The 20,942-nt window shown below is 41.9% G+C and overlaps 4 protein-coding genes across 8 annotated transcripts; 2 read left to right on the top strand and 2 right to left on the bottom strand.

The window, feature by feature from the left end:
* The first annotated feature begins 280 nt into the window (after positions 1–280).
* Positions 281–5,046, top strand: LOC144195523 (queuosine 5'-phosphate N-glycosylase/hydrolase-like). The gene is made up of 8 exons (XM_077715226.1): positions 281–357; positions 668–862; positions 1,474–1,620; positions 1,708–1,820; positions 2,947–3,090; positions 4,401–4,596; positions 4,663–4,926; positions 5,032–5,046. Exons 2-7 carry the CDS (start codon positions 673–675, stop codon positions 4,890–4,892), a joined length of 1,020 nt encoding a protein of 339 aa, XP_077571352.1. The 5' UTR covers positions 281–357; positions 668–672; the 3' UTR covers positions 4,893–4,926; positions 5,032–5,046.
* A 751-nt stretch (positions 5,047–5,797) lies between these two features.
* Positions 5,798–14,165, top strand: LOC144195444 (kinesin-like protein KIF27). The gene is made up of 15 exons (XM_077715088.1): positions 5,798–6,156; positions 7,115–7,309; positions 7,447–8,324; positions 8,788–8,916; positions 8,994–9,152; positions 9,258–9,424; positions 10,038–10,120; positions 10,197–10,328; positions 10,910–11,115; positions 11,334–11,381; positions 11,644–11,826; positions 11,932–12,090; positions 12,177–12,371; positions 12,619–12,817; positions 12,920–14,165. The coding sequence occupies exons 1-15, from the start codon at positions 5,859–5,861 to the stop codon at positions 13,384–13,386; spliced, it is 3,498 nt and encodes a 1,165-aa protein (XP_077571214.1). The 5' UTR covers positions 5,798–5,858; the 3' UTR covers positions 13,387–14,165.
* A 174-nt stretch (positions 14,166–14,339) lies between these two features.
* Positions 14,340–17,901, bottom strand: LOC144195911 (G kinase-anchoring protein 1-like). 2 transcript variants are annotated; one of them, XM_077715788.1, is made up of 12 exons: positions 17,735–17,901; positions 17,227–17,466; positions 16,828–16,995; positions 16,691–16,765; positions 16,380–16,533; positions 16,270–16,298; positions 16,005–16,154; positions 15,618–15,704; positions 15,313–15,376; positions 15,022–15,092; positions 14,720–14,797; positions 14,340–14,566 (listed from the first exon to the last, which is right to left on the bottom strand). In XM_077715788.1, the coding sequence occupies exons 2-12, from the start codon at positions 17,455–17,457 to the stop codon at positions 14,525–14,527; spliced, it is 1,149 nt and encodes a 382-aa protein (XP_077571914.1). In that variant the 5' UTR covers positions 17,458–17,466; positions 17,735–17,901; the 3' UTR covers positions 14,340–14,524. The 2 variants fall into 2 exon arrangements, with proteins under 2 accessions (XP_077571914.1, XP_077571913.1); XM_077715787.1 differs by lacking the exon at positions 16,691–16,765 and having other exon boundaries at positions 16,380–16,527.
* A 181-nt stretch (positions 17,902–18,082) lies between these two features.
* Positions 18,083–20,394, bottom strand: LOC144195912 (putative gluconokinase). Of its 4 annotated transcripts, none has more exons than XM_077715790.1 (5): positions 20,281–20,394; positions 19,848–19,925; positions 19,666–19,748; positions 19,534–19,577; positions 18,083–18,829 (listed from the first exon to the last, which is right to left on the bottom strand). In XM_077715790.1, the coding sequence occupies exons 2-5, from the start codon at positions 19,882–19,884 to the stop codon at positions 18,457–18,459; spliced, it is 537 nt and encodes a 178-aa protein (XP_077571916.1). In that variant the 5' UTR covers positions 19,885–19,925; positions 20,281–20,394; the 3' UTR covers positions 18,083–18,456. The 4 variants fall into 4 exon arrangements, with proteins under 4 accessions (XP_077571916.1, XP_077571918.1, XP_077571915.1 ...); XM_077715792.1 differs by having other exon boundaries at positions 19,666–19,752; positions 20,281–20,353; XM_077715789.1 differs by lacking the exon at positions 20,281–20,394 and having other exon boundaries at positions 19,848–20,048.
* Positions 20,395–20,942: the final 548 nt, after the last annotated feature.

Below are 20,942 nucleotides of genomic sequence, written 5' to 3'. Positions count from 1 at the left end.
GCACTGCAAATAAAGCTTTTTTTTACTCTTAATTTCTGTCTGCTCCTTTCATTGTGGTATACAATGCAAGACATCTAATCAGTTAAACGTGTAGTAATGAGATCCACAATTTTGATTCCTTTGTTTTTAAATGAAATATTTCTCCTTACAGTTTTAAGTGGCCATTGTGCTTCCAGATAGGCACTTGACAAGTTTGTCCAACTGTATGTGAATCATTTGTTTTTTTATTACATCCATTTACATCAGCTGACTTCTTCCTCATTGGCTAAGCGTTTAAAATAGAGCCTTTGATTGGCCTAAAGCTGTGAAAACAGGAAATGAAATTTGGACACGAGAACGTGACAGTCACTTTGTTTGGTAAGGATTTGCTTTTAATGATAAACTAATTAGATACTTTCCATTAATACAAGCACGAATAAGCGTGTTAGCATTGTGATGCTCAGACCTTTAGTAAGCATGCATTTGCAGGAAAAACGCAATCATATCATTTTTATATTATCAAATTATATTTGTATATTTAGATTAGATTAGGTGCTTAACTCCCAATGATGTAGTGAAGTAAGGTAAATACTAGCAATCACATCTACATTCTAATGAATGTGGCAAGTAGGTTGATTTACTGCCTCTTCCTGAAACAAATCAGAAAACTGCATCATCACTTTTTCAGCTTGAATGGAGCAGCCCTTGTTCCCCCGAGAGTCTGGCCAGTTTGTTGCAGAGAAGAGTCAGGATGTGTTTGTTGAGGAAGAAGGTGTGCACAAGGTGGCTGAGATGCTCTTCAATCTCCGAGGCAAAGATGAGTTGAGTGCCAGTGGCTGGAAAAAGGCCAATCCGCTGGCCCCTTCGCCCACCTCGGACCAGGGGAGTCATCATCATATTTATTAGACCCAATACAAAAATGTACACTCGTCAGTTCTTAACATTTTTCTACAATGTGCAGGATCGGCTTCTGAAATACTTCCCTGCCAAAGTACTGCCAAACTCGATGACCCAAATAAATCAGGCCCATATTTTATAGGTGTCTTTTTTTCCTCTTCAAGTATTGAAAAGAAATTTCAGCTGTGGCAAGTTTGTTAAGATCATAATAATAAAATGGTGAGCAACCTTGTGACCTGGAGGGTAGTACATTGGACTTGCAGTTCCTGGGGTCGAGGGTTTGATCCCAGCTCGGTCCTTAAAGCTGAATTGTGGTCAACATTAGCAGATTAACTGGAATAAAAAAAAGGGAAATGACTAATATTTTGATTCTTATCATTCTTAATATTCATATTCTAGAGAAAAAAATACTAGTTATATGTAGTCTTTTCTTCCAAGAAATCTGACAATTTTTCTTTTAAATTCAATAATTTTTTTTAGGAATCGTCACCATGCATAATGTTTACTAGGTTGTGTTTAAACCCGTTTTTAAGGACAACGTGAACTAAAAACCCCAAATAAAATAGACATTATATATAACTATATAACTCCTGCAGGCCTTCAATTGGGTGTTTGTGGTAGACACCATGAACTTTTCCTTTTGGCCTGATGAGGAAACAAGCCAGTGTGAGGTGACATTTCGTGGGATCACACACACTGGCTACATGACTTTGTGCGCTGCCATCACCAGAGCCATGGAGGAAGGTGAGTCCTGTGCTTATATGATCCCTTTGACACAAGGAAGAACTTATATTTGAGTGTCCTTTTATCATATTTTTCTTACTTTTGCAGGGGTGCCCATTACTGACCCAAAGTTCTTCTCCCAGATGTCTATGGAAGAGTTGGCGCACATACTTCGATCAGACAACAAAACACCCATGCCCATGCTTCAAGAACGTCATAAGGTTCCAACACTAATTATTTTTGTACTGATTCACTTGATTTTGAGACCCTGAAATACCTAGTATCATCCTGATACCTTGGCAATTTTTTGATTTCTTACAAGTGATGGAAGGACCAAATTACAGCAAAAACTATGTGATGATTTCAGTGTTTTGCAGTTATTTTGGAATTTGTGTTTTCCATATTTGCAACAGTGTCTCTTGCATAGTTTTTTAAATTTGTAATATTTGTCACTTTGTAATTTATATTTTTGGCATGCAGAATTTTTATGCTGCGGCATTTTACTGTTGCATTAGTTTGTTTTTATGTCTGCATTGCTATGATTTCAGTGTTTGGTCTTTTGCAGCATTCAAGCCATTGTTGAGCACTGTAAAAATAGAAATAATGATAATAATTGATGACCTCCGGTTTGTTCAGAAAAAAAACATCCTCGAGAAAAAGTGCACTACTTTAAATTCTAAGCCGTGTCCTCGATGTAGACCAAACACAACTAACTATTCAACTGAGCATCTATATATATCTTTAATGACGCATTTATTTCAATTTTTTTTTCACATTTTTTTGAACATGAATGGACCACAGCTGAAACAAAGTACCATACCAATACGGAAAGTTAAATTCTTAAATATAATATTGCGCAAGTAAATCAGTGACTAAACAAACTCAGAAAAAACATCAGGAAACCAATATACAATAGCCTAATTTTCATTATAAATGACAACATATCAAATGACTCCTGCTGATGTTGTCGCCAAGCTATTATGTCATCATATGAAATCAAATGCAAACAAATTAATTCATCATAGCCGTATCATAACATTGCAGCAGGATCAGGGATGACATCGGCGAAATCGTACTCTCAAGTGCTTTGATTGTCTGGCGAAATAGAGGCTTATCTGTCCCCGATGTCACACTTCAACGTCTTGTTTTTCCAAAGACAAAAGCAGTGCTAATACTAGTCTGCAACTAAAACCCTCGTTTTAAGGGTGCGTATTGCAATTGCAAAATCATACAATTGCCTTTCTTGCACCACAACAGCAATGCCACGGTATTGCCAGAAACCAGTTGCTATGATACTATAGACTACGATTCACCTGCCCCATTTTTTGTCAATATGGCTTTCATAAGGTGCTGACTGAAGGAGGCCATGTGCTGTTGCAACATGGTGGAAGCTTCCAGAGCTTCATCAGCCAGGCTGGGAACGATGCCCGCAAGATGGTGGAGCTCATCGTAGAGAAAATACCCTCCTACCGAGATGAAGCCGTATACCAGGTGTGAATGCCTCTCGCAATGGTAGTTCTGCACAGATTTGTTATTATAGTTTTGATGTTCTGGATTTGAGTTTGCATGTTCTCCCTCTACTCAAATGTAAATTTGGTGGGGGTTTCTCTCTTCCATTTTTCACATTAGAAAAGTTTGTGTCTATGTACCTGTCATTCGTAGGGCACACACAGAGACGGATAACCATACCCACTCTCAATCACACAGCCATTGAGTGGCAATCGATCCACACTCCCCACCCCAAAGTAGACATAGGAGACCCCGCCTTATAGGCCCAGATTCTATTCCCATGTTTTGGCAGAGTTGAGCAGCCTATCAAAGTATTTGACTTACCAATTCGCAAAGTCCCAAGCTGAAAGTCAGCAGTGTCACATCCCCTACAATAAATAGGTTAAAGGTAAACTATTGTCCCCTTCCAGTGAAATATTGAATAATAATTGTACCTAAAAAAATAGTTTATTGTGAATAAATTGCCTTTAAAAGTTAAAATAATGTAAAATTGCTGTTTATACAGTACGTACGTAGCTTGTGTGATGGTGCGTATGGGTAAACGCTACCTTGCGCCCAAAGTAAACTGGGCTGGCCTACATTCCTCCCACAAACCTAATGAGGCTAATACCACTGAAATGAATAGATGGGTGGATTTGATGTAGGAACTGATGCTGTGATGTCGCTCCATCTGCTGGCCATTTTATATGTCACAGTTGTATTTAGGGGAAAAAAAGGCTCATACATACTATATTCCCCCTTAAAATTCTAAGCATAACAACACATTTCTATCCTTATTTAAATGTTTTTTTTATTCTCTTTGTCATGACTTGATTTGTTTGACTAGTCTGATTTATTGTCTGGGAGGTAAAATACATTATACTATATGAATGCAGTATTTTTTATATCTGGTTGGCCTTGTGGATGAGCGGGTAGCACATCAGCCTCCCAATTCTGGTGTCCTGGTTTTGAATCCAGGTCGGTCCTGTTGCTTGGTGTTTGCATGTTCTCCCGGGGCCTGTGTGGGGTTTCTCCGGGTACTCCAATTTCCTCCCACATTCCAAAAATGTGAATGGTAGACTGGTTGGACACTCTAAATTGCCCTTAGGTATGAGTGTGAGTGTGAATGGTTTTCTGTAATATTCTAGTTGCACCTGACTACTAACAACCTTGATTTCAACAGGTTAACTCAATTGAGAACAGCTCAACTATAAAGATAACCTGGGAAGAGGCCCAGCTGAGAATACCTGTGCATCAGGCCCACCCAAACTCTGACTCTTGTCATGAAAACAATGTCTTCTGCTTTGTTTTAGGGGAAGCGAATCTCATTGTATAAGAGGGCCCAGATCCTTGTAGCAGATTACTGGGCCGTTGCAGCAGCCAGAGGCGAGGCAGACATCATCAATGTAGACTGGCTCACCATGTTCGCTGACTACCGAGTCCCCCAGGCCCTTGTCTACTTGGGCGCTCTGCGATACTCGGAATCTCTAATGCTCACACTCAAGAATGGTACATTATTCTCGCTACTCCACAGCGCGATTAAAATAGATCCAGTAACTCAATGTTTACATTCAGATGAGCTGTTGGATTCGGGCGACCGGAGGGAGGTGGAGATCAGGGCCTGCTCCATTTGGGCAGTGGAGCGCATCAAGGACCGTCTGGACAAGCTGGCGAGGGAACGGGGCAGCGACAGCAGTGGCATCAACTCTGTCCTCATCGACTTCTATCTGTGGCCGTATGCCAAGAAGCACTACAGAGAGATGGCCCACATCCCCATACACCGTACTAGATGTGTTTACTACTGACAACAAGAAGAGACCAAGACTAAGCCAAGTGCCTGTATGTACATTATCCGTCGATTTTCTCATTAGTCACACACTAGGTTCAAATGCCATTTTTATGTGACATTAAATATCACATTGTCTCTTTTTTTCTGTTCTTTAGGTGCAGATAATCATCGAGATTATAAGAAGTTGAGAAAATGAATGAATGGTAATTCACAATACAGTAATTGTCAAAGTGTAACTTTTTCTATTATTTCCTTTCATTTTCTGACCCGCTTTATCCTCATTAGATTCACGGGGGGTGCTGGAGCCTATCCCAGCTGACCTGAATCGGTAGCCAGCCGACCGTAGGGCACAAAGAGACGGACAATGATTCATGCTTAGGGGCAATTTAGAATGTCCAATCAGCCTAACATGTATGTCTCTGGAATGTGGGAGGAAACCGGAGTACCCGGATAACACCCACACAGGCCCGGGGAACATACAAACTCCACACAAATGGACCGACCTGGATTCAAAGTGTAACTTGTGCAGGAAAAAAAAGGTTGGCTGCAAAATTGGGAGGTTTCGAATGGAGGCGCTGTTTACTGTTATAATGTTTTCAAGTCCCATCAAGGTTCCACTTGACGCACGTTCTTTGACTCCAGCGATGGTTTCCATGGCAACCGAGCAACCACAGCAGACGCTCAAAGGTGAACAATAATAAGCAAGACGTTTTGCCCTAATTCTGTTATACTATTCTTTTAATATCAAGTCAACTTAATACATTTAAATGTCCTCGAGATACGAACTTCACGATGAGAGCGAAACATTTCAGAATCCGGCTGAGGACGTGTTCGTGACGCGCGTTTCTTTTGTCAGTCCACTTATTTGACTTTCGTCCCGTCTCGCTAACTTTAATCTTTTGAAAAGTGAAAAGGGGCTTCATTTGGGGGTCGGTATCCAATATGTTCAACCCTTTTCGATAGAATCGCATTGGGTTTGGTCATGGCCGAGGTTCGTATCCGGGTGGCGGTTCGATTGCGGCCCCTCTTGCCCAGGGAGCTCCTGCACGCCCACCGGGAATGTCTGCGGGTGATCCCCGGCGCTCCGCAGGTCATCCTCGGCTCCGACCAGGTCTTCTCATTCGACCATGCTTTCGGGCCGAGCGCCAGTCAGGATGAAGTGTACGAGTCGTGCGTTCGCCCGCTGACCAGGTGCCTTTTGGATGGAACCAACGCCACGATCTTCTGCTACGGCCAGACCGGCTCCGGGAAAACCTACACGCTCGGTGGCAACAAAATGGGTGAGAAATTGAGAATATTCTTTTTACATATGCTGCGTTAAATGGTGTGCATTAGCCCCCAAAAAGTGAGTTCAAAGTTAGAATTCTTCAAAGACACCATAATCTTCATCAAAAATAGCAAAGTGATCAAGTGGAATGTAATCGTAAAAGCAAACGTGTCAAAAGTACATTTTCATTTAGTCCAATCCATTTTGACTGGGAGGATTTAGTTTAAATGCATTGGAAAATGAATTAATGTCCAATGTAATAAAAAAAAGTCTGATGGTGTATTGGGTCACTTAGGAGGTTAGAATTCGGTCCTGGAGGGTCACTGCAAGTGCAGCTTTTTGTTCCACAGACACCTTAACCAATGGGGGTTGTGCTGAAATGACAAGCACCTGATCACAATCCACTGATTGCACTAGTAACATACCACATTTGTGGAAAGGTACCACATGTGACTTACTGCAGGAGTGTTCAAACTTTTTGGCTCAAGATCTACTTTCCAAGGAGGTAACCTTCCACCATCTATCTTTTTCATAGGCCACTGACAAAGTTCAGCAATTATGTAATGCTAATGTGAATGTGATTCTCTGGACCTGGTCGTAATTTTACTGCAGAAAGGAATAAGAAAAAAATGATAATGACAAATGTACAACCCGCATTGTTTGCAGTGATCTATTGTTACCAGCCCTCCCACTTTCAATGTATTGGCTGTCTGGGGCCTGCAAAATTGGGGTTTGTTTTCATAGGCATGACCGAATGACAAAATATCACTCCCTATTGCATGCCATAAACATACCCTTCTCAAAACATGACCATTCACTTCTAGCCCAAACGAATGCACCAAATGAATTGGACGTCTATCAAAGTCAATGGAACAGTGTTTGAATACATTCAAAATTTGTTGGCTTCAAAATAACTAAATACACTAGCACACCTATACACCAGTGCATATACTAATGGGACCATACTTTAGATGCAGATGGCGGCATCATTTCATGCTTGGCCAAGGACATCTTCTCACTGCTGGACAAGCAGCGATGCAATGGCGTGGACATCGGTGTGCGGGTGTCGTATTTGGAGCTGTACAAGGAGGAGCTTCGGGACCTGCTGGAACTCGACACATCTCACAAAGAACTGCAGATCAGAGATGATTTTCGGGGGAACACAGGTGAGATAAAATCATGTGACTTTCCCGCTCAAATTGACTTTCTCAGTGGTAAACATCCCAGAAATGTCATCTTTAAACTAGAAGTAGTCCAAGGTCCCAGATGTCTGAAAAGGTGAACTCCATTTGTGTGTGTGCAGTGGTGGTCGGCGCCAAGGAAGTGTCAGTCGCCACCTGCGACGAGCTCCTTAATGTCTTGGAGATGGGCAACGCGTTGCGCCAAACGGGAGCCACCCGAATGAACGAGCACTCGAGCCGCTCACACACCGTCCTCACGCTGTGGCTCCGACAGAGCCCACCCGCAGCACCCGATAGGCCCGAACGCCTCTCGAAATTTTGCGTTGTGGACCTGGCCGGCTCAGAGCGCGTGGGCAAGACGGGAAACACGGGCGTCCGTTTTGAAGAGTCGGTGCACATCAACACAGATCTGCTAGCCCTGGGAAACGTCATCCGGGCCTTGGCCCACCCCGGGAGACAACGCAGCTCCTACATTCCATACCGCCACGCAAAGATTACCCGGCTGCTACGGGACTCGCTGGGCGGTAACGCCTGCACCCTCATGGTGGCGTGCGTGAGTCCCTCTCACCACAGCTTTGCCGAGAGCTTAAGCGTGCTCAAGTTTGCGTCAAAATCTCGCCGTATTTATCACCATGCCGAACTGGCAACACCGGAACCTGATTGTGATGAGACTCTAACCACTATGTTGACGTCTGATGACCAGCCTAAATATGACAATGAGCCCCCAACACCATCGGGAAGTGATTTTATTTTACAGCAGGAAGTGATCCACAGAGAAGAGGCCCTCTACTCATCACTTGTGCATCAAGCCGCGGATCTTCTAACCGAGGCCTGCAGAACGGACACGCAAAATGACGCGTTGATACGGAGAGTCCACGAGTGGCAGGAGAGAGTGAAGGCCATCAGCCATCCAAGCAAAGATATCAGCTGGTCGGACAAAGGAGAGTCGCCCCATCTGGTCACCATTGTACAGCTCAGACAGGATCTCAAGAAGTGTCAGGTGATGACTGATTGTTCTATATAACCACTAGGAATATATTAGTATTCATATCAATCTAGGCAAGATTCAATTGAGACTTTGTTTTATGGCCGTCACCTTCAGAAAACATACAGCTGCTTATTTGAACACCTGTTATACTTGCGAAAACATTGATTTGCATCAAAAGAAATTTTAATGATGTTCTTAGCTCCTCTTTTAATGAGGAAGTTGAAGGTATTCCAGATAAAAAAATGGGAAATCAGGTGCAGTAGAGGAGGAAGATAAGGAAAACAGACCCTGCAGCCCCTTCGTCATCAGATAGACACAAACTTTTTAGACACTTTAAGTTGGTAAAACAGTGTGCGTATGCAAGAGAAATGAATGAATGTGCTGCTTGAAAGGCTACATAATATTCCCCTGACCATCAACCGTCGTCCATAATATTTACCCAACAATCATCAAATGACCTCCTTACTTTTCCCAGGAGTCTTTGGACACGGAGACTCAACTCTCGGCACAAAAAGATGACAAACTAAAACAAGTGCAAAATGAAGTGCAGGAACTTTTAGAGAAGCAAAATGTCCTGCAAAATTTTTGTGACGACAAAGAACAGGTGGGACACCACTTTCCTTGTCCATCATCTTCAGCCATTGCTAAAGTGTGGCGATAAAAACTTTGCATGTTGTCAAGACGGAGCGACTGGTGGACCAGCAGATCCTGATTGACCGCCTTCGCTGTGACCTCATGGCCATGCGGGGTAAACCACTTGGCACTTCTTGCAGCTCTCACCCCAGACCGCACATTGCCAGCTTGATAAGACCCAGTTGTGGGCACACGCTAACCAGTAAGGTGAGGGACATAAAACTTCATTGTCAGCATTAATTGGAAATCACAAGACGATTAAAGTGTCATTGCCAAGTTAACCCATGTCGTGGTAAACGTGCATTTGTGTAGATTTGTCCTGGTTTGCGTGGCCAGTCGCTGGAGAGGCTGATGGCAACTTTTAAAATGAGAAACCAACGCTTGCAGAGTGAGGAGGAGGCCAAGGATTTTTGTCCTCTGGTCAAGCAGAGTTCAGATCTACAAAACAAAGAAAGCAGCAACCTTGTAAGCGGACTTGGGTAAGAAGACAACATTTTCTTGATATTATGATTTGATTTTTTTGGTGCTGACACACCATTAAAAAGTGAGAAATGATCATCAATTCTGATTGTGATGTCACAACCAGAATAAAGAAAAAAAGAGTGGGTGTTCCCTCAGCCATTTTTTGTCTAATTATAATAACAAAACAAAAAGATAACAGCCAGACATGAGTACTCAATTTGATTTTTATGTGTAAAATTGCATTTTTTTGTCCAGTATTGATTGTCAACAAAAAACAGCCCCTCCTGCCTGATTAATTCAAACCATATTTTTCTCTGTCAGTTGGAGCACAGTGATCTGATTATGGTCAAATTCTCAGAGGATATTGAAGACAGTTGAATGTTTTCATTAATGCACGTGGACAGGAAAGATTGTATTTTCCTGTTTAAAATCAAATTTCCTGTGCTCAGACCCCATCTAAATTGAATTTCTTACCTGAAGCCATACTACTAATCCCCCTTAGCGCCAAAGCGACTTCAACTTCATATGGGTCGTTTACTTGAAATTCAGTGCATTTGAAAGTAGTTTTGACTCTCATCCCTTCTTGTTTACAGCCTAATATTGCAATGTTGAATGCCTTCTTGTTTACAGCTGCAACAGCAAGCAGAAGAAATCTGCCCTGAAAGAAAAAACCTTTCCACTGGACCCACCATCAAGAATTCAGCAGGGCACATGTACCACATTTCTTTTGGATCTGTTACCTCACCTCATACCTATGCAAGTCTATTTATTTCTACTTCAATCTTTTAGGGACCTATGGAAAATCCGCTGACCATCGTCGTGTGAAAGACCTGAGGCAAAGTCTGACTCAGAGGAAGATCCAGACACTGTCAGCCAATATGAGCCTAAAGGAGGAGCTTGTCAAAGAAATGGAGAAGACAGGTGTGTACCTCACTCACACTCATAGTACATTAAACAATCTCATGGCGCACTACCATACAAAAATCTCACCAAATTAATAAGCCATGAACTCTATCTGAAAAATATATATATATTTCACCAACAGGCTTAATTTATTTATATATTTATGTATTTGTTTGTTTATTTATTAACTTATTTATTACCTACGTATATTCCTCCTCCTGCATTCTCACCCTCTTGCTACTGTAACAATGAAATTTCCCGAGTACGGAATGAATAAAGTTATCTAATCTAATAATGCTGTCTTGGTGACATGCATCACAAAAAGCTGGATAGGCTCTACTCTGTTGAGTATAAGCAAGAACCAAAACAATATATTTGACGCCTGACCTAGTGTGTGTACCTTTTTTTTAAAAAATGACTCCACCAACCTGTCTGTTACTGTATATCTGGCGGATAGAAAAAATAATTTTGTAATCGTAGGGAAACAATCATTGTTATCAAACCAAATGTGGTGAAACTGCTTAATTTGCTGGAGCCTTCCAGACATTTTCTCACGACACATTAATGTGGTACAACAGATAGATTTTTCTACCCTGCAGAGAAAGAAATGGTGGGGGCGGTGCGACACGGCGCAGGCAATCAACGAGACGACAACGCTCTGGCGTGGCTGTCGGAACAGACCCGTGATGCTCGTTTGGCGCTGCGTCAAAGCCTGCAGCACATGGACCTAAATAGGGCTCAGCTGCTGAAGACCCTCAGGCAGCCCAGCCCAGAGAGCAGCGACAACTCCGGAGAGTCCGAACTGGTTAGTTAAGAACTCCAAGTGTTGTGTCACGCAAAGACACCACCAAGTCAATGATGTTATCTCATAATTAGAGTACAACAAGAAAAAGAAAACTTCTTTAGAAAAATAGCGTGTGGATAATGTACTACCGGGACATAATACAAGATCAGCATCATGATAATCGGAGGACAAAATGCGAATAAATCAAAGAGCAAGATGGTATGTTTTTTGTTTTGTAGGTGGAGATCGTTCCAGAATGTAGAAGCAAGCGGGAAACAAAGGAAAAGGTACAATGTTTACATTGCTGCCTATTTGTCAATGGCAGTTTCTCACAAGTGCAGCCATATTGTGACGTCAGTTATACTCAAAGACAGGCGCATGAGACTATGTGTAATACTTGAATTTTGACGGGCTAAAATAGTAATAGGGTTGATCAAGTGTCTGCCCACATTAAGGTACGCTACATCCTCAAAATAGGGGGCTTTAACCAGATTTCTTCCACTGGGATGCACGCGATTAAGGTGTTGTCTGTCTGGTATGTCTCCTCAGTTGTGGCTGCTGTCTTCTGCGCCTTGTTGGTTGGATGAGGCCGTGGAGCTTGAGTTGCGTAGGAGTGTCACACAGCAGGAGCTTGACCAGGAGTTGAGCAAGAGCCAGGAAGTGCGCTGGCGCAGAGATGCGTGCCTTCAGCGCAGGAGCACATTAGAGGCCGAGAGACTGCGCTCCAGTCAGGTAGCTCCACCTGAGCAGTAGAACTTTTTATCCGCTTTTGTTGCAAACTCCACTATCCCATACATTCTAATGCAATTGGTACTGTTGTATCCAATTCTTCCTTAGGTTCTGAGTCAGAACCTGATTCGTGTGTCGCTGCATTTGGATGCGCTGGAAGAAAAGCAAGCGTCCACGACCCAATTGGAGAAGGAGAGAGAAACGCTTAAGAAGAAGAGAGACTATCTGGATTCACAGCTCAAGGACAGCACGGTGCTGACTGTGGAGGTCAGTGGTGCTCACAATGTCCGAACTTTGCTACTATTGTGGAGGTTTGTTAATTTGTACGCTCCATTTTCTATTCTGTTTTGAAGGAGGAGCAGTTGGACGAAGCTGTTGAGGTCCTGGAAGCAGAACTTCTCTTCAAACAACGATTCATCCGGGACAAGCGGGAAAAAATGCAAAGTTCAGCATCGGGCAGCAGTGTCACCCACTCTGACATCCGCGGGAAACTGAAGGCGCTTCCGCCAGCCCAAGTGTCGGAGCTGCTCGTTAAATACTTCAGTAAAGTGAGTGTGTCATTGTTTTACCTTATCCCAGATAGCAATACCTGGTCAAGACATGATTTCAGATTCCTCTGACTGTCGCTAAAGGAACATTGTGATGGAGCAAAAACAATTTTCCTCATTTTCAACTATGTCTTCATAATCTTTTAAGCAAAGTGTCCTTACTTGTAAAAGTAAATGTCTGCTGAATTATTCTTATATTTCTCTGATTTGTACATTTACTCATAGTGCTGCATTATTTTGGCAACAGGTGGTAGACCTTTGCCAGGTGCAAGCTTCTTTGCGTCTATACTGCCAGGAGCTGGAGATTGAATGCGCCGAGCAGGCCGAGGCGCGCGGGCAGTTGGAGGCCACCGCCCACCACTTGGCCATGGACGCCGACCGCAGACTCACCCAGCAGCAACAGGAGCACCAAAAAAACATCCGCTTTCTCATTAGCAAGCTCAAACGTCAGCATACCACACGACCCATACATACACGATCGGAAGCAAATTGCTTGTAGGATTCGACCATTTCTATTGAATAACCCGCACATTTCCATCCACTTTTAGAAGACAACTCTTCAGGAGAAGCCCAGCAGTCGATCAAGGATCGGCTACAGCATCTGGAGAAAGAGTTGATCTTCTACAAGCACTACAGCCGTAAACTGAGGAAGCAGCTCAAGGAGTCCCAGTGCACTGAGCAGAGCCCCCAAGAAACTCCCCCAGAACTAAACGGGTCCAAAGACTCCAGAAGACGCTTGCGCCAGCAGAGCCCGTCGTCCTCTTCGTCTGCCGAGAACGCCAAACCCCCCACGGAGCAACAGATTAGCGCCATGGCCCGCTGCCACGGTTATAGCGAGCGGAGGCCGCCTGCCCCGCACGGGACACGCGCTGCTGTCGGGCTACGGCGAAGGAAGTTGAGGGAACCTGTCGGCCCCACCAAGGACTCGGTGGTGGATACAGGCATCGAGATGCTGTCGGACGACTCACTGGATCCGTCCACCGGCAGCGAGACGCCAGACTTGGCGGCCGTGTGAGGTCAGTGGGAGTGCTGGACAAAATTTTCTTAATTAATTGTTGGGTCACTACGAATAGTGACTTGGTGACAAAAAAATTATCTTTAGTTTGTACCAAAAAAAATCATTTTGATTTGAATAGTGTACAGGAGTATTTGGGGTGAAATATTAGGACGAGAAAAATATTTTTCTTAGTTTTGTTGAAAAAATCTGACTACATATTTGGATGTAGTTTTACCAATAAAAAATTGGATGTAAATCATTTGAAAAAAATATTGATTTTTGATTGTAATATTCTTCTGAAAAGCCTCTAATATATCAATTTATTTGAAAAAAATCATTAGGGTATAATTTGCCGTATGAGGAAAATTTTTATATTAATGTTAGTAGTAGTATTAAAATGTAATGTGTTTTGTTATTGCACTTAAATGTTATCTTAAATTAAGGCCTGTTTCATTCCCTGAATATTAGAAATATAATTTCCAAGAATATTAAAACTAGCGATAAAATTGAGTTCTTAATGCTCATGTGACAAATATATTACAGTAAATGTGATAAATCCTGAATTTCTTTCATTCTTTTCTGTAGTCTTATATTTATAGTTTTTTGTTGTTGTTGTAACTGTATATTTAATGTTTATTCCTTGTTGGCCTGGTTTGTTTACCAGCCTGACAAGTCCAAAGAATATGTTTAAAATATTACTCATTTGGACTTAAAGGAAATTGTCCAATACTGATTCGTTTTTTTAAATGCAATCATCCTACACGATACTGTCCATTTGTTACCTCCACTCTACTAAGAAGATGGTAGTCTGAATAAATAAAAAAAACATCTCAAATAGAATTGTTATTTTTCCCTAATTCAGAAAAGTTTTATATGTAATGGTATTGAACATATTTAGATAATTCACCAATAATAATTTTAAATGACAAAAGGAACCTTTTTTCACTGTAAAAAGTTTATTTAACAGTGGACAAACTAGAAACATTTGATAACCCCAAGTTTGTAAGACATTTTTGGCATTTTGAACTTTGCTGCCTTTAGGGGGCACCAATGACAACCATTTTCTGCTTTTGTAAAGGCATGCATTACATGCTGACAATCCAACATAAAAAAATTAGTTGCTAGCATATTTTAGTTGGGACTTTGATTGGAGTCATCAGGGATCTGCCTCGGAATTTTTCTTCCCCCTCTTGTTACCCTGGTAACAAAAAAAACATGCATTGAAGGCAGACATTTTGAAGTGGCATTCAAAGCCTTCACAAAAGTGTTAAAAATTAGACATTTAAACAAGATGCATTTGTGAAGAGATTAACAATCACGTGAGCGAAAAAACAACCAAACCCATAGTCACCTGATGTTTGGGCTGCTCAGACTGCAAACCTTTGACTTTTGAGCGTTCTTGTTCCAGAGCAGCATGTAGTGAGCTCACCTATAAAGAAAAAGAAAACATTAAGTTGTATACTTCAATACTTTGCGCCACAGTTTTTCGTATTAAAATCCTCTATACTCGGTGATTTGTAATACCAAAAAAGCCACTTAAACCTAAAGTTCTGTTCAGTACAATTTTAAGTTTTATACTTATTAACATCCCCTTACTGTGCTTAGACAAAATGTTCAGTCCCCGATAAGAAAAAGTCATTATAATGTGACAACCTGTGACGAAAGCTCCTCTTTGATATGCAGCAGCTCCTCCACTTGCACCAAGATTTCAGCTTTGTCTTTCACTACACACAAAAGAAGACCCAAGCAAAATATTTTAACATTGCCGCCAAACTTTAAAAATAATAATAGATTTAACACAGATCCCATTTTTGTTACGGTTCAGGCTGTCTCGGCGGAAACTATATAAATGTATTCCATACCCACACAATTTCCAAATTGAGCGGGTATCGTCTTCACCGAAGCGCAACCCTAACAATTACAGAAATGGAGTAGTGGACTTACTCTCCCCTTGCTGAAGCATCTTGAGAAGCTGTCCATTCCTGACTTTCACCTCTTTGTATTTGGCCTACCACACACAACAAAATGTTCAGTTCATTCATACTGTACATACATTTTTAAATCATTTTATTCTTTCAACAAGGGTGTCGCATAACCAGAAGGCATCCCAAAAAGTCCCTCAAAATCAATAGGTAATGATCTAAAAATTACCAGTAGTGACCTGTCAGTACCCTAAAATGATAGTTGAGTTTGACACCCTTGCTCGTACAGTAATCATGACACAGAATACGAGACATTTTGGGGCCCACCTCCCACTGTGTGATGGTCTTCTTCAGATCACGGATCTCCTGGTCCTTCTTCTCCAGTTCATACTTAAGCTGCTCGGCACGGGGGTCCTATGATTTCATAAAAAGAGGAGGGGCAGGCATATGAATGAATTTTAATTAGTTGGAGGGGGAAAAAGAATATTCCACCTTAAATTTCATTCTTATTTGGCTTGTTTATTCCAATTGAGTGTTGATAGTGTTTTTATGTGGTCTTATAGGCCGGCAAATACTTCATGACGCTCTGCAGCTTTTATGTAAACTGGCTTGATTAATAAGTACAGCAAGCATGAATCATCGTCGTACAATAATTAAGGACAAATGGCTGGATTTTTGGACTTTGGTTGAAGTTCTTATGGCATGAGCACTCACGGGCTGGCGTTCAGCCGAGGTTTTGCCGCCGTTTCCACCGCTGTACTGCTCTCGCCTCTTCTCTCTTTGCAGTATTCGGTTGACGTCGTCCTCTAGCTTGTTAAAGAAACGATCCTCCTGGCCCAATCCCAGGGTGGTGTTAGCCACTTCCTGGTGGGGGGGGGGGGCACTGTGTCAATTACCACCTTCACTTTGAAATCCGAACGAAAATCTTTAACAATCGAGAGGCACACATATCTTCAAATGGCCTGTGTGAGCGACTGACCTCTTTCTCCTGTTTCCGCTTCGTATGTTCTACAAAGAGCAAAGGTACACAAATTTAACATTTTTTAAACATGCTCCAACTGTTATGATCTTGGGGTTACGTATTCGGACCTGGTTTGCCTTCAGCCTGGAAGTCCTTCAGCGAGACAGTCTTTTTGTCTTTGGCCTGCGGGTTCTTCTTCTTCTTTTCCTTGCCGCCGCTGCCGCCGCCTCCATCTTTACGAGACTTTGGCGAGGATGTGTTTTCTCTGCTGCCACCCTGTTGAAAGGGGGAAAAGTGCCATTGTGAATTATACCCATGTACACTCACTGTTATGATACTTTCTATATTGCGCTATAATTGTACTTGTAAAAATCACATGGGGTACTCCACTAGTCGTATGTTCTGGGGCAGTATGCAATGGATTGTGTGTGCTTGCCTGTTTTTTTGACTCGTACTCCAATTTGCTCAGAATTAAAGCTTTTTCCAAGTCCGCCTCGTACAGCTCTGATGTCATCTTCGGTGAGAGAGAAGACGTGTTCTAGACGTGAGATGTGGAGAGCGCAGTCTGGTCCTTACCTGCTCATCTTTCTGCTTCCACTGCTGCCAGTTTTGCTGTGACTCTGAAGCGGGGATGCGTTCCGCCGGTGCGGCTCTCAAAATCTCGCCGGCTATTTCAGAAAGTGTTATGTTGGGCGATGGTCCATGGTTTTTTTGCGGGAGCTTCTTGAAGGCCAGGTTGCGAAGCTGAAGTGGAAATAACAGTAGGGGATGCATACAATTTCAAGTACTACTAGGAAGCTTTCATATTCCTAGCCACATAGTTTTTGATGTGGAGCATCCACAGCCTAACTACAATACGTCTGTTGCATGCACCACATGCTGGGGTGAGTAATCATTAAGATTGGAGGAAAAGGGTACTCTGATTGTTGATCTTTGCCACATGGATTGAACTAACTCAGGAGACGTTTATCCCACCTCGTTGGCTTCAGTTTGCTCCTTCTTCTGCTTCTTACTCTTCTCCTTCTTCTTGTCATTCCCCTGAGTGGCTTTGCCTCCTGCAGTCTTCCCCGGACGCTGCTTGGCCGAGCCGGCAGCTTTGTTTCCCGTCTTTCTGGCCCCAGGGACGTCCGATTCGGAGTCCGAGTCGATCTGAAGCAGGGCAAAACGCGAGGCGGTGGTGGGAACCATAATTGCTGACGATGCCATTGAGGAAGCCTAAGAACGATGACATGAAAACCGTCACTGGTGTAAGGACAACGTTCTAACGACTACCATCTTAATGCAACAGTGAGACGAAATATGCAAACAAATCGATGTTGATTTAAAGTAGAAAAAGCTGACATGTTATAAAAGGTGGCTAGCCACGCTTAGCATCTCCATTTCAACAAAAGCTAAATGCCGGCTTCTTTTTCCCCCTAAGCCTTCATTCGAGGACATAAATACCGATACACCACGGCCATTGAGGAAGGAAAATGACGCTCACTGTTTTTTATGCTTTCGGCGATTTATGTCGAAGAGTGGAAACGTTTGTAAAAGTTATCCAAGTCTCACTTTCACCTGTTTGGAGCTAAAGGGTTAGCTTTGCATTGCTAGCTGCTACCTGCATTTACGGGAAGACAGAAGTGTCAAAAAGGAAAGATCCGCTTTTTGGCCACATACTCGTGGGGAATGCTTTAATAATGTGTAAGAATGAAGTTAAAGTCAAATAAATTATCCGCCATCTATCTTTGATTCATATTGTTTTTTCCAGCTCATAATTTAATTACAATTAATCAATTATGCTGGATCAACTGTATTCCCTCATGCAATTCCCAAGAAAGAAGACATTCAATATTATCATTCATTTATTTTGATTTTCAAAACAAGCATTAAGCACAGCATTTCTCTTAGCTGTGCCCAATAATAATAATACAAAAGAACATGCTATGCACTTGATAATGTGTGCTCTGTAATCTTTTTGAAGAATTATCGACATTTGTGTGATGAGGTGTGTATGCTACGTACACTTTATTGTGAAGAATTATGTGTTCATGTCTTTAATTTCTGGTTGAGATATGCGACTGGGCCATAGTAGATGGATTTAGGTTTGGACACAAGTGGGGGGAAATGGTTTCAACATGGATGTTTGCCAGAAATAAGTGTGTCTCAATCACAAGTTAATCACAACATTAGGTACAAGTCACATGTACAGTGGTGATTTCTCTGTTAGTGGATATTCAGTCTTAAAGGCTTGAGGCTGTTGAAGTGTTTCACCACCTGTGCAGTCATGTCAGTGAGGCTCATGCTCACATCCAGTTGGACAACGTTCTCTTGCCCATCCCCAGGGGCCTCAAGGACATTAAACTGGGAGTCCAGCAGGTCTGGCTTCATGAAGTGTCCTCTACGGTTAACCATCCTTTGACGGATGATCTTGTGATCTCCGTGCAAGTAGAGAAAGAAGATGTCAGGGAGGGAATGGGGAAGTGGAGGAGAGGAGGTGGAGGTAGACAAGGCTTTGGCACCATGGAGGAGGATGAGTCTGTATAGGCACTTGAGGGCTGAGCAGGCTACAAGTGCATCGGACCCAGAACGTCTTTCCCTGAGAAAAAGATCACACACAATCAACATTTTGATAGAAATCTATTTCATGGTTTCAAATAACCACAAGCTATATTTTTTTTATAAATCATGCATTGGCATTATTCAACATCTCATGTTCTGTAATGTTATTGGCAAGAAGTGTAAATGGCATATTAGGTTTTATAGGTAGCACTATTGGATTGTTCCATGGCAAGCTTTGAAGAGCATGCAAGCATGAAATTGAGTTTAAAGTGATAGAATTGGAAGTCTTTGTGGAAGAGGCAAATAAACATTATGGAGTTGCATAAAAAAAAGTATATGACTAGGGTAGCTTGAGGGAAGGCAACATGTCTTTTGTTTGATTGATGCTTAGAAATTGGAGGCTTTGATATTGAGACAGCTCACTTGAAAATTACTTTGCTTGAAGCCATTTCTGATTTTCAACATGTGCTGAAATGACATTGAAGGGGTTGAAAGGAATTTTCTTACTGGTAATATGGCATCAAGTTTTACTTTGCTTGTGCCTCTTCTTTGCAGCAATCACTGGAGTCATTATGTGCAGTTATAACAATTTGTGTCATGTTTGAGGTATCGTAATATGTTTCCAAATGATCTATGTGTATGCTCCTGACGGATGCAGTATTAACTTTGGTACAATTTTGCTTTTAATTACTAACCCTCTGCAAATGTAATCATTTGTTTGTGTACGTGTGTCTACTTCACTTTTCAATGACATCATGCAGTCTCAGAAGCCAAGGAAACCTATCCTGAAAAGATGAATCAAAACATTATATTTGCAAGAAAACAATTCATTTATTTCATGACCGGGCGCTGCACTGACGAACTCCCACTAACCTGGTCGGTGAGTGCTTCTCCACGAGCCATTTTGGCCACATTCTCCTCTGAATGGAAGCTGTCGCCTTCATGAAGCGGCCAGCCTAGCTAATATAAAAACACACATAAAACAGGCAAGTCCAGGTGATGACATGACCAAATATTAATTTGAGATTCATGATTCAAATGATGGGTTTAATCACCTCTTTGGATAGGACGGCCCCCAAAGAGCTTCTGCATTAAAACACAACAGAGCAGTTACCTTTTATTTTAGTTTGGTGCTGTCCACAGAGTGACAAACAAAAAGTACAATCATTGCCATTTGTGACACATAGACATACATACTTCCCAGACCCTGATACCCCCATGATGATGTAGATCATCCTGCAGGAGCAACAGTGAAGAAATTAAACACACTTTATAACACTGCACACATATATTTACATTCCTGTTCTATTTTTTAGTACATGGTGTGGTTGTTTTGCTATTTAATGATAACTAACATCTGTGCAAGCACTTCACGCCATGCACTTTGGCAACAATCCACTATTCAAAAACACTGAGAGAAGACAGTAGTTAAAGGTATTATCACTTAAAACCACGTTTACGCTCATTTAAATCTCTTTATCCCTTCACCTGCTCTCGTTACCGCTTCTATCAAAGTGATGGTAAACAATTTTAGTTGAAAAGGTGCTGTTGTGATCACGAATATTGCACCATCGATCATGTTTACATGGCCATGGAGCGTCAACACCTACTTTGACGTAATCAAGTTCCGGAATTAAAGGGATAGTGTTCACATTTTTTTTAAAGGAAACGTGCTTCAAAATAAAATCCCCGCAATTCAAGCTCTTAACTAAATTTACTCGAAGAAGGAATAAAAACCCATGAATTATATCATATCAATAATAATTTACGAATATTTATTCATTTATTATCTGAATTATCCTCACAAAGGATGCGGGGGGTGCAAGAGCCCCATGCTGACTTCGGGTACCAGGCGGGGCACAGCCAATCGTAAAGGGGAAGGAAACTGGGGTACCCACAGAAAACCCACACAAGTCCAGGGAGAACATGCAAACTCCACACAGTGAGGATTGGCCCGGGATCAAACCCTCAAACCCAAACCGCATAAAATGGAAGTTCTGTTCCTTATAATTTTAAATCCTCTATCTGAAAATGTTATACTATTTTATATGCAACAATTTGACATTTATCATAAATCATTAGATACAATGCCTAATTAGAACTCGCCATCTCAACTGTTTTTTTTTTGTGAAACAATGAAATCACTAAGT

The sequence above is a fragment of the Stigmatopora nigra genome, chromosome 4, assembly GCF_051989575.1.
Source record: "Stigmatopora nigra isolate UIUO_SnigA chromosome 4, RoL_Snig_1.1, whole genome shotgun sequence".
Classification (NCBI taxonomy): Eukaryota; Metazoa; Chordata; class Actinopteri; order Syngnathiformes; family Syngnathidae; genus Stigmatopora; species Stigmatopora nigra.
The sequence above is the reverse complement of the archived record's forward strand: the minus strand, read 5'-3'. Positions and strand labels throughout refer to the sequence as shown.